We start from the raw sequence: 9114 nt of genomic DNA, 5'->3' as shown, positions 1-9114 counted from the left end.
TCTGTGGCCTCTCTCCCCACAAAGCAGCTCTTTGATCCTGATCCAGGCTCATCCCAGCCCCACAGACCCGGGAGGACCCAGCCAGGCACTGTGTGGGCAGTGGGGATACTGACCACAGCCCTCAGGGACCCTCAGGGACCCTCAGTGGGGGGGCACGGACAGGCCAGAGGGGGATGGATGACCAGGAGGTGGGGATGGACACGGCCGTGGGGATGGACAAGGCCATGGGGATGGATCCACACGTAGGGAGGGATCAAAATTAGGGAGTGATCCAGGTTCAGGCAGGGATCCAGTTGTAGGTTGGATCCAGGCTCAGGGATGGATCCAGAATTAGGGATGGATCAAGAATTAGGGGTGGACCAGGCCTAGGGATGGATCCACACTTAGGGATGGATCCAGGCTGAGAAATGGAACCAGTTGTAGGATGGATCCAGAATTAGGAATGGATCCAAGCTCAGGGATGGGTCCACACTTAGGGATGGAACCAGTTGTAGGATGGATCCAGGCTCAGGGATGGACCCAGGCTCAGGGATGGATCCAGAATTAGGGATGGACCCAGGCTCAGGGATGGACCTGGCTGCCTTGGGCATTTTCCATCACCTTCCCCAGGCAACAGCTCCACCACCCTCCTCATACTACAGCCCCTCAGCCAAAAACGGAGGGGAAAAAAGGACTTTTTCCACCTGCTCCACCCTGGAAAAATCTGGTCTGGATCTGTATTCAGGGAGTTTCAGAGCACAGAGTCTCACCCTGTAGAGACAAGGGGACATGCAGCACCCACCAGGGATGGCACAAACCCACCACTCCCGGCCAAACCTTGGAAAATATTTAGGCTGGTAAAAAAAAAAAAAAACATCAACCCCCGAGGCCTCTCTGCTTTAGGGCGGGCAAAGGGGGTGAGAACAGGGCAGTGCCCACGGGTGGGGACGTGTTTGTGGAGATAAATCACCGTGGGGAGCAATGCGGAAGAGCCGGGAGCGAGTCTCTGCCACCGCGCCAAGCCGGCGATTAAATATTTACCTTAGCAGGTCGTGTTTGCCAGTGATGGATCGGCGTTTCCAAGGGAGGAGCTGGTTTTTGTTCCAGCACACGGCCAGGCCTTGCCCGGTGCCCGGCAGGAGACAGGGCCACCAACCTCGCCAGTCCCTGGGGACATTGGCTGCGGCTCCGGTGACACAAAAGTACCAGGCTCATGTTTAGGGTGGAACAAACCTGGGTTTAATCTCTGGAAGGTGAAGGAAGAATCCCAAAGGAGCCTACCCCAGGAGATGGAGGGGGAGGGAAGGGTGACAGTGCCCGCCTGAGTCAAAAATGTGAAATATAAATGGTATTTTGAGTGATGGCAGAGCTGAAATGTATTTTTTCCCTCCCTCAAAAACGCGTCTTTCCACCCCCCCCTCAAAAAATGTGTGTGAGCCTCGGAGAGAGGCTCGTAGTAAAAAGTGAGCTACAAAAGGCTTTTAAAAAGTGAACCTATCCCCAAATAAATAAACAAACAAACCACTGAGTCGTGCCCGTGCCGTGCACTGGTGCCTGGGGGTGCTTTGTGCTGGGGGTGACACCAAGCACCCTTTGCCCACCTCATCCCACCCTGGGGCTGCTGTCCTGCAAGGGGACACTTGGAAAAGTGCTGGAAATGCTCCTTCCTGCAGCCCTGTGGGGTGTGATGTCCCCAGGGCTGGGCTGTGATGTCCCCACGCCCTGTCTGAAGAGGACAAAGACCTTTCCCATCAGCTGGGAGTAAGGAGAAGGCCACAACCTCCTCATACCTGTCAGGACCTGCCCAGCTCCCAAACTGGGACACAACCTGGGTGTCTCTGAGTCCTGCCAGTGCCAGCTCCCCACTGTCCCCGGCACTGCCCAGTGCCATGTCCCCCCCAGCATTGAGGGGACCCACGGGCCGCTACGTGCCCAGGGACAGGAATGTGACATTGCCCTCTGTGTCCAGGCACAGCCCCTGGCTGTCCCCAGGCCCCAGCACGGAGCACCCGCTGCCACCGTCCTGCAGCACCCGCCGGTTGTCCACGTCCCTGGGGCGAGGCACGGGCGAGTCCCGGTCCCCGGGGACAGGGGACAGGCCCTTGGTGTCAGCACACTCTGAATCATCCGTCCCCGGCGTTTTGGAGCCGCTGTTGTCCTCATCCAAGGGGCTTTCAGCTCCTTCCAGCTCCGTGTCCGATTCGCCCTCCTCTTCCTCCTCCAGCGTCAGCTCGAACTGGAATTTGTCGGTGGTGGCGGGGGACACGGCGGGTGCCTCTGGTGGAGGGGAGGGACTGCGGGGGATCATGCTCTGGTACCATTCCCGGTTGTCTTCCAGCGTGTCCAGCAGCTCCTGGGCATCAGGGTGCACCAGGTCGGCCCACGTCTCCCACAGAGGGTGGGCAATGAAGTCGATGAATCCCACCTGGGAGGAGGAAGAGTTGAGCTGCCTCGCCCAGCCCTACGTCCCTCCTGCCCTGTCCCCAAGCTGCCCTGTCCCCAACCTGGGATTTCTCCACGGAGGCGGTGTGTTTGTCACACATGGGGCTGATCTCCATGCCCTTCTCCCTCTCCCGGTCTCCTTGGTGGAAGAACTCCACCATGATGCGGTCGGTCCACTGCCGGTACAGCTCCAGGGGCTTGGTGGGGTTGCTGAGGTCGGCGCAGTGCACCATGTTCTGCAGGACCTGAGGGCGTGGACACCGTGTCGTCTGTCCCCCAGGGCCACCCACACTGTGCCCTCACCAGTTGGTGGCACCGAATGGGACACCCCGGCAGGTCAAAGGCAGGATGGACACCTGCAGGATTTCCCCCTCCCCAGGTGTGTGTCCCCACCTGGATCCTGTCAGAGTAGTTGTCCAGCAGCAGCACCCCCAGGCTGGTCACCTTCTTGGTCTCCACCATGGTCTTCAGATCCGCCAGCAGGTTCATGTGCTTGGACATGTCTGTGGCCAACACCTGGGCAGGGGAGAGGTGGGAATGGGTTTCAGGCTGATCCCCCAGCCCAGACCCCACCCCAGGGTGGCCCAGCCCATCCCATACCATGTCGATGACCATTTTACGGAGCGTCTGCCTCTGCTTCCTGCTCAGGTTCTGGAAGATGTCGCAGTTCTCCTCCTGGAGGAGCTTGAAGCCCACAGCCAGGTGGTGATTCTCCAGCACCGAGGCGTCGTTGTACATCAGGGCCAGCTCTGAGTCTGAGAGATGGCACTGGTCACCCCGGGGTGACTCCTGGGGTGTCCCAATATCCCCCAGCTCCATCCCTGAGCTCACTGGTGTTGATGAGGAACTGGTTGGAGACCCCGGGGTGGTCAACGTCGTGGATGGCGCTGGCAAAGATGGCAGCCATGATCTCCAGGTCCGTGAAGACAGCCTGGAAACGGTGGGAAAAATCATTGGGGACAGGTTACAACCCCACCAGGGCACACCTGGATGGCCTTAGATAACCAGGAATCACCTCCAGAGCTGGCGTGGAGAGGAGGACGTGCGTGGACTGCGCCACGTCGGCGGCGTGCAGGTTGTTGTGGTAGGCCACATCAGCATGGTAGTGATCCTCCAGCGTCAGCATGTAGGTGATGAAGGTGTTGACGGGGATGCGGAAGGTCTTCATCAGGTCCCGCTCCTGAGGGGAGGCAGGAGGTGGCTCGTCCCCATCCGGGCACAGGGACAGGGACATCCCTGCCTCAGGGACACTCACCTGGAAGATGCTGTACATGATGACGGTCAGCGGGCGGTTCCCCGAGTATTCAGCGACTTTAAACACATCCAGCCCCCACTTGTTGGTGTCCTCCAGCTCCTGTGGGGGGGGGGGGACCAGAGGGACAGAGATTTATGAGGGGCTGGTGGTGGGGTCACCACAATCAGGGGGGTCACCCCTCGCCAGGGCCCACCTTGGCCAGCAGCGCCTCGCGGTCCGTGCGCACCCCGAAGCGCGGGATGCCGGCGGCGGCCAGGCTGGAGCTGTGCTTGAGCTTCCTGACGCCGCTGATCTGGGACATGGGGCGCTTCCTCCTCTCCTTCTCCTTGTCCTTTGTCAGCGCTGAGGGGATCTCCACCTCGTGCTGCTTGTCTGGGGTGACACGGGAGGGTGTGAGCGGGGTAGGAGCACAGATTTCACTGCCAGCTCCCACCCTTGGGTCACCCTGAGGACAGGCACAGGTCACACTGTGATGATTTGGGGGGCTGCAGTGCTTTACCTCACCCCCAGATCCACAAATCTGCCTGGACACTCCTTCAGGCACACAAGGATGGGCCTCAACTGCCCCAGTATACACCAGTATACACCAGTATGAGCCACCACTCCCAACCAGGACAAACACTGTGACACCTCCAAGGCAGAAAATCCCACTAGAACACCTGGAAACCCCCCTGGTCCCCCCATTCCATTCCCCCACAAGCAGCAAACGGGGACCCTCCCACTGCCATCATCCCTGTGGGCACCCCGAGCTCTCTGGGGACACCAAGGCCACTCTGCTGCCAGCAGGGAGGTCACCCTGGGGCCAGGGGGTTCCTCACCCAGGAAGGTGCTGGAGATGTACTCAGAGACCTGGTTCCCGGAGCGACTGGTCTCCGACAGGTGCGACAGCTCCCGGTTCAGCATCCGCTTGAACTGTGGGTGTTTGGTGGGTCAGAGGCGTGGGGGGCTGCCAGAACAATCCTGGGGGTGTCTCTGGAGTCCCCCACACCCACCAGGGCGACCGTGACAAAATCCCTTACCTTGTTGGAGGCCATCTCGCTGACCGAGTGCCTGGTCTGCAGCGTCTCCAGCTGGTCCAAGCACCAATCCAGCTCCTCCAGCGTCTCCCGCGAGAGCTTCTGGTGGGCATCTTCTGCTGGGGGCACCGGCCGGCTTGGCAAGGGACCTGCCACCCGCCACAGGGGCGCTGGGGCCGCCCCAAACCCGGGGGGTCACCGCAATCAGGGGTCACAGCATCCCCCGAGCGGGGCAGGGAGGGATAAAGGGGGATGCAGGGGTCGAGGTCAAGCATCCCTGGGCAGTGTTGACGCTGTCCCCATGGTGTGGCAGCCCCGGCACGCGGCGTGTCACGCTGTCCCCGTGGGGTGACAGCCAGCCCTGGGGGCAGCCGGGCTCCCGCGGGGCCCCGCTCACCGCCGGGGTTTTGTTGGTTGGTTTTTTTTTTTTTTTTTTTTATTAATGGAAGGTTTGACGTCAACGGGAGCTTTTCCACCGCCGCGCCAAAGGGCGGCCAGGCGGGAGGAGCTGCCGAAAAACCAGACATGGATCCCGAAGGGCAAAAACGCAGCTTTGACTTGCCTTGGGGGGGAAAGGAATTGCTGCACCCCCAGGGCACGGCGAGACACAGCCTGGGGACACAGCGACAGCCAGCTCGCCCCAAAATCTCCCCACTAGCATCACTCACCCGAGAGGCTGGCCTTGCTCCCCGAGGGCAGGCTGCTGCTGGATCCTCGCCTGGGAAAAACAGGGGGGTGAGAAGCTGGGACCACCACAGGGGTGCCCCCTCCTTGCTGTGGGTTGGGGTCCTCACTCAAGTGACATCTTCACCCTCTGAGGACTCACTTGATGCCAGCGCGGTCCTGGAGGTGGGTCAGGTTGCTGCGGACGGTGCGGAGACTGGCCAGGACCTGGTGGGGGAAAAGGGGTTTGGGGTCATCCCCTGGGACCCCCACCCTGGTGCTGGACACAGCCCGTGTCCCCTCCCGGGCAGGACACAGCGGTGGCACCTACCTGGGCAAAGGGCGTGACGATCATGTCTTCTCCATGCCTGCGGGAGCACAGGGGGAGAGAGTGAGTGAGGGGAGGCTCGGGGGGTCCCAGGGATGTGCCTGGGCTGGGGGGACACTCACAGGTCGCTGGCGATGGAGGAGTTGCGGGACATGGCCTTTGGGGACAGGTCGTAGTCGCTGTCGGAGCGGTAGAGGAAGGACTCGCGGCGCTGGCCGTGGGAGAAGGTGCCCTGCAGGACCAGCCCCGCGCCCGGGCTGGCCTGGGGGTCCAGTGCCCCCCGCCCGGGGGGGCCATTCTCCAGGTCAAAGCTGTGAGGAGAGAGAGGACAGGGCTGGCAATGGGTGTGTGACAACCCAGGTGATGCTGTGGGGTTCTCTGTGCCACCATCGCTCTGCCCAGCACGCTCTGGCCTGGTGACACTGTGGTGACACCGTGGTGACACTGGTGGCCGGTCTGGCCTTCCTGGCTCCTCCACCTGTGGCTGAGAAAAGGCACAGCTCGGGGCACAGGGATCTTCTCTGCTGGGACAGCGGGGTCTGGGATTTGGGACACTGACAGGCCAAGCCAGGCTGTCCCATGTCACCCACAGCGGGGTCTGGGATTTGGGACACTGACGAGCAGGGCCAGGCTGTCCCATGTCACCCACAGCGGGGTCTGGGATTTGGGACACTGATGAGCCAAACCAGGCTGTCCCATGTCACCCACAGTGGGGTCTGGGATTTGGGACACTGACGAGCAGGGCCAGGCTGTCCCATGTCACCCACAGCGGGGTCTGGGATTTGGGACACTGACGAGCAGGGCCAGGCTGTCCCATGTCACCCACAGTGGGGTCTGGGATTTGGGACACTGACGAGCAGGGCCAGGCTGTCCCATGTCACCCACAGCGGGGTCTGGGATTTGGGACACTGACGAGCAGGGCCAGGCTGTCCCATGTCACCCACAGCGGGGTCTGGGATTTGGGACACTGACAGGCCAAGCCAGGCTGTCCCATGTCACCCACAGCGGGGTCTGGGATTTGGGACACTGATGAGCCAAACCAGGCTGTCCCATGTCACCCACAGCGGGGTCTGGGATTTGGGACACTGACGAGCCGAGCCAGGCTGTCCCATGTCACCCACAGTGGGGTCTGGGATTTGGGACACTGACGAGCAGGGCCAGGCTGTCCCATGTCACCCACAGCGGGGTCTGGGATTTGGGACACTGACGAGCAGGGCCAGGCTGTCCCATGTCACCCACAGCGGGGTCTGGGATTTGGGACACTGACAGGCCAAGCCAGGCTGTCCCATGTCACCCAGGTGGGACAGCACCTGCTGCTCTGAAGCTCCCAACTCCAGAGACCCCAGGAAGGGCTGGCTCCTGCCTGTCCCTCCCCTATTTCTGTCACCAGCACCACAGTCCCAAATCCTCCAAAACCCCAAACCTCCACCAGCTCTGTCTCGAGGTGCCGTGTCCCATGGAGGGGAATTATCCCAGGCACGGCACAGAGCCAGGGGACATCGAAGGACAGAAACAGAGGCAGAAGCCAAGCCCTGGCCCTTGGGGACACGCTGGCAGCAGCCCAGGACACCCCAACCACAGTCACCGGGCAGCCTTGTGCATCCAGGGGGGGACACAGGGGACAGAAATGGTCACCCTGCTGTGTCCCCAAACTGACCACGGCCTCCTCACCCACCCTGCTGGCCCAGGGGTCATGGGGCACTGCTGGCCCTGGGGTCATGGGAAAAGCTGCATGAAACAGGGACACAAAACGAGCTCCTGTCCCCTGGGGACAAGCGACGAGCCACCCTTAGAGCACTGAGAAAACTCAGATGCCACCGTGTCCCCAACACTTACCCGATACAGGAGTGTCTCCGGGACGGGCACCGGCTGCCCGGCAGCATTGTCCCTCTCCGGTGGCCCCGGTGGCTGTGGCAGGGCTGTCCCCCTGGGGCAATGGCAGTGCCAGCCGGCACCGCGTCATGTCATCCCCATCCCGCAGCCCCCTTGTTTTCCTGCCTCGCCTTCCCATCCCCGATGGTACCGGCGGCACAAAGCGGCATTGTCCCCTCCCCTCCCGCGGGGTGATGCCACCAAGCCCTGACCCCGCAGGGGACAACAACAGCCCCTGCCATGGCCTTGGTGCTTCATTAACCCCCCTGGTTTGGGCGTTAATGACCTTCCGAGCGGTGTGTCCGTGGCGGGGAGGGAGGGGAGGGAGGGGAGGGGGGATAGAGCCGCTATAAATAGATGTTGTCGCTGCTGGGGAGGGAAGGGATGTGCTGAGCCCGCACCCCCCAAAAAACCAACCCCGCCGAGGTGGGGAGGGCAGGGAGGGTGGGTTGGTGCCGTGATTTGGAGGACAAACCCCCCATCTCTGTCCCCACCGGGCCATCACTGCCATGAGTGTGTCCATGCTCAGCCCCGCTCCTCCAGCAGCTCCCCCTGCCCCAGCTCAGCCCCCTGACCATGTGGGGACAACCCGCTGTCCCCTCCTTGTCCCAGGACGTGCCACAGCTCTGGGGGGAGGCTCTGCCCCCATCCCGGGCACCACAACCTGGTGCCAGCCCCCCCTTTGGGGACCCTCCAGCGTCCCCCCCTTACCAGAGGGGATGCGCCACGGTGAAGCGCCGCTGCAGGCGGATGCTCTGGCTCATCAGGATCTTCCTGAAGAAAACGGGGGAACCGCGGGGGGATGTAGGCGGAGAAGCCCCCGGCGAGCAGTGAGTGGTGGGCAGCATCGCCCCCCTCCCCTCCCCAGAGCTCAGGGACCCCCGGAGCGGCGGCGAGGCCGCTTTGCCCCCGGTGCGGAGCAGGAAACGTGCGGCCGCCCCGGGAAAGTTTCCATCCCCCTCCCGCCCTGCGCCTGGGAAATTAAACAAGTGTCTGGCTCCGGCGGCGGCGCAGGGAGCGGGTCCCCCCCCGGTGTGCCCGGAGGGCCGCGCACGTGGCCCCTCGCTGGCCCGGAGCCACCGGCCACCCTCCGGGACCCGCCGGCAGCTGCCGCTCAAAGGGCAGCCAAAGGGGGCTGTGCATGGACAGCTCGGGAAAGGGAGCCGTGAGGAGCTCAGGGATGTAGGTGGATGGAGGGGATGTGTCGTGGTGGCACTGGGGGATGGAGCGGAGCGTGGAGGAGCCTGGACAGAGTGTGGCTGTGACAGGGTGACACCAAAGGTCACAGCTGAGTGTGGGAGCAGCCTGGACAGGCAGGACCAAAGGACACCAAAGTGCCACCAAAGGTCACAGCTGAGTGTGGAGCAGCCACTGAGGGACAGAGCTGAGTGTGGAAGAGCCTGGACAGAGTGTGGCTGTGCCATGGTGCCACCAAAGGACACAGCTGAGTGTGGAGCAGCCTGAACTTGCAGTGTGGCTGTGCCATGGTGCCACCAAAGGACACAGCTGAGTGTGGAGCAGCCTGGACAGAGTGTGGCTGTGACATGGTGCCACTGAGA

The 9114-nt window shown here is 62.3% G+C and overlaps 1 protein-coding gene across 1 annotated transcript; it reads right to left on the bottom strand.

The window, feature by feature from the left end:
- Positions 1-1168: 1168 nt before the first annotated feature.
- On the bottom strand, positions 1169-8744 carry PDE4C (phosphodiesterase 4C). The gene is given in 17 exon segments (XM_083879726.1): positions 1169-2404; positions 2484-2666; positions 2815-2937; positions 3022-3176; positions 3253-3352; positions 3437-3601; positions 3677-3790; positions 3792-3821; positions 3824-3859; positions 3861-4048; positions 4495-4588; positions 4696-4808; positions 5361-5410; positions 5519-5583; positions 5687-5723; positions 5806-5994; positions 8267-8744. Coding segments are annotated over 17 exon segments (2280 nt in total). The 5' UTR covers positions 8404-8744; the 3' UTR covers positions 1169-1903.
- Between the last annotated feature and the right edge of the window lie 370 nt (positions 8745-9114).

The sequence above is a fragment of the Zosterops lateralis genome (assembly GCF_965231275.1).
Source record: "Zosterops lateralis genome assembly, chromosome: 29".
Lineage (NCBI taxonomy): Eukaryota > Metazoa > Chordata > Aves > Passeriformes > Zosteropidae > Zosterops > Zosterops lateralis.
Note: the sequence above shows the minus strand (reverse complement) of the source record. Positions and strands in the feature narration are given on the sequence as shown.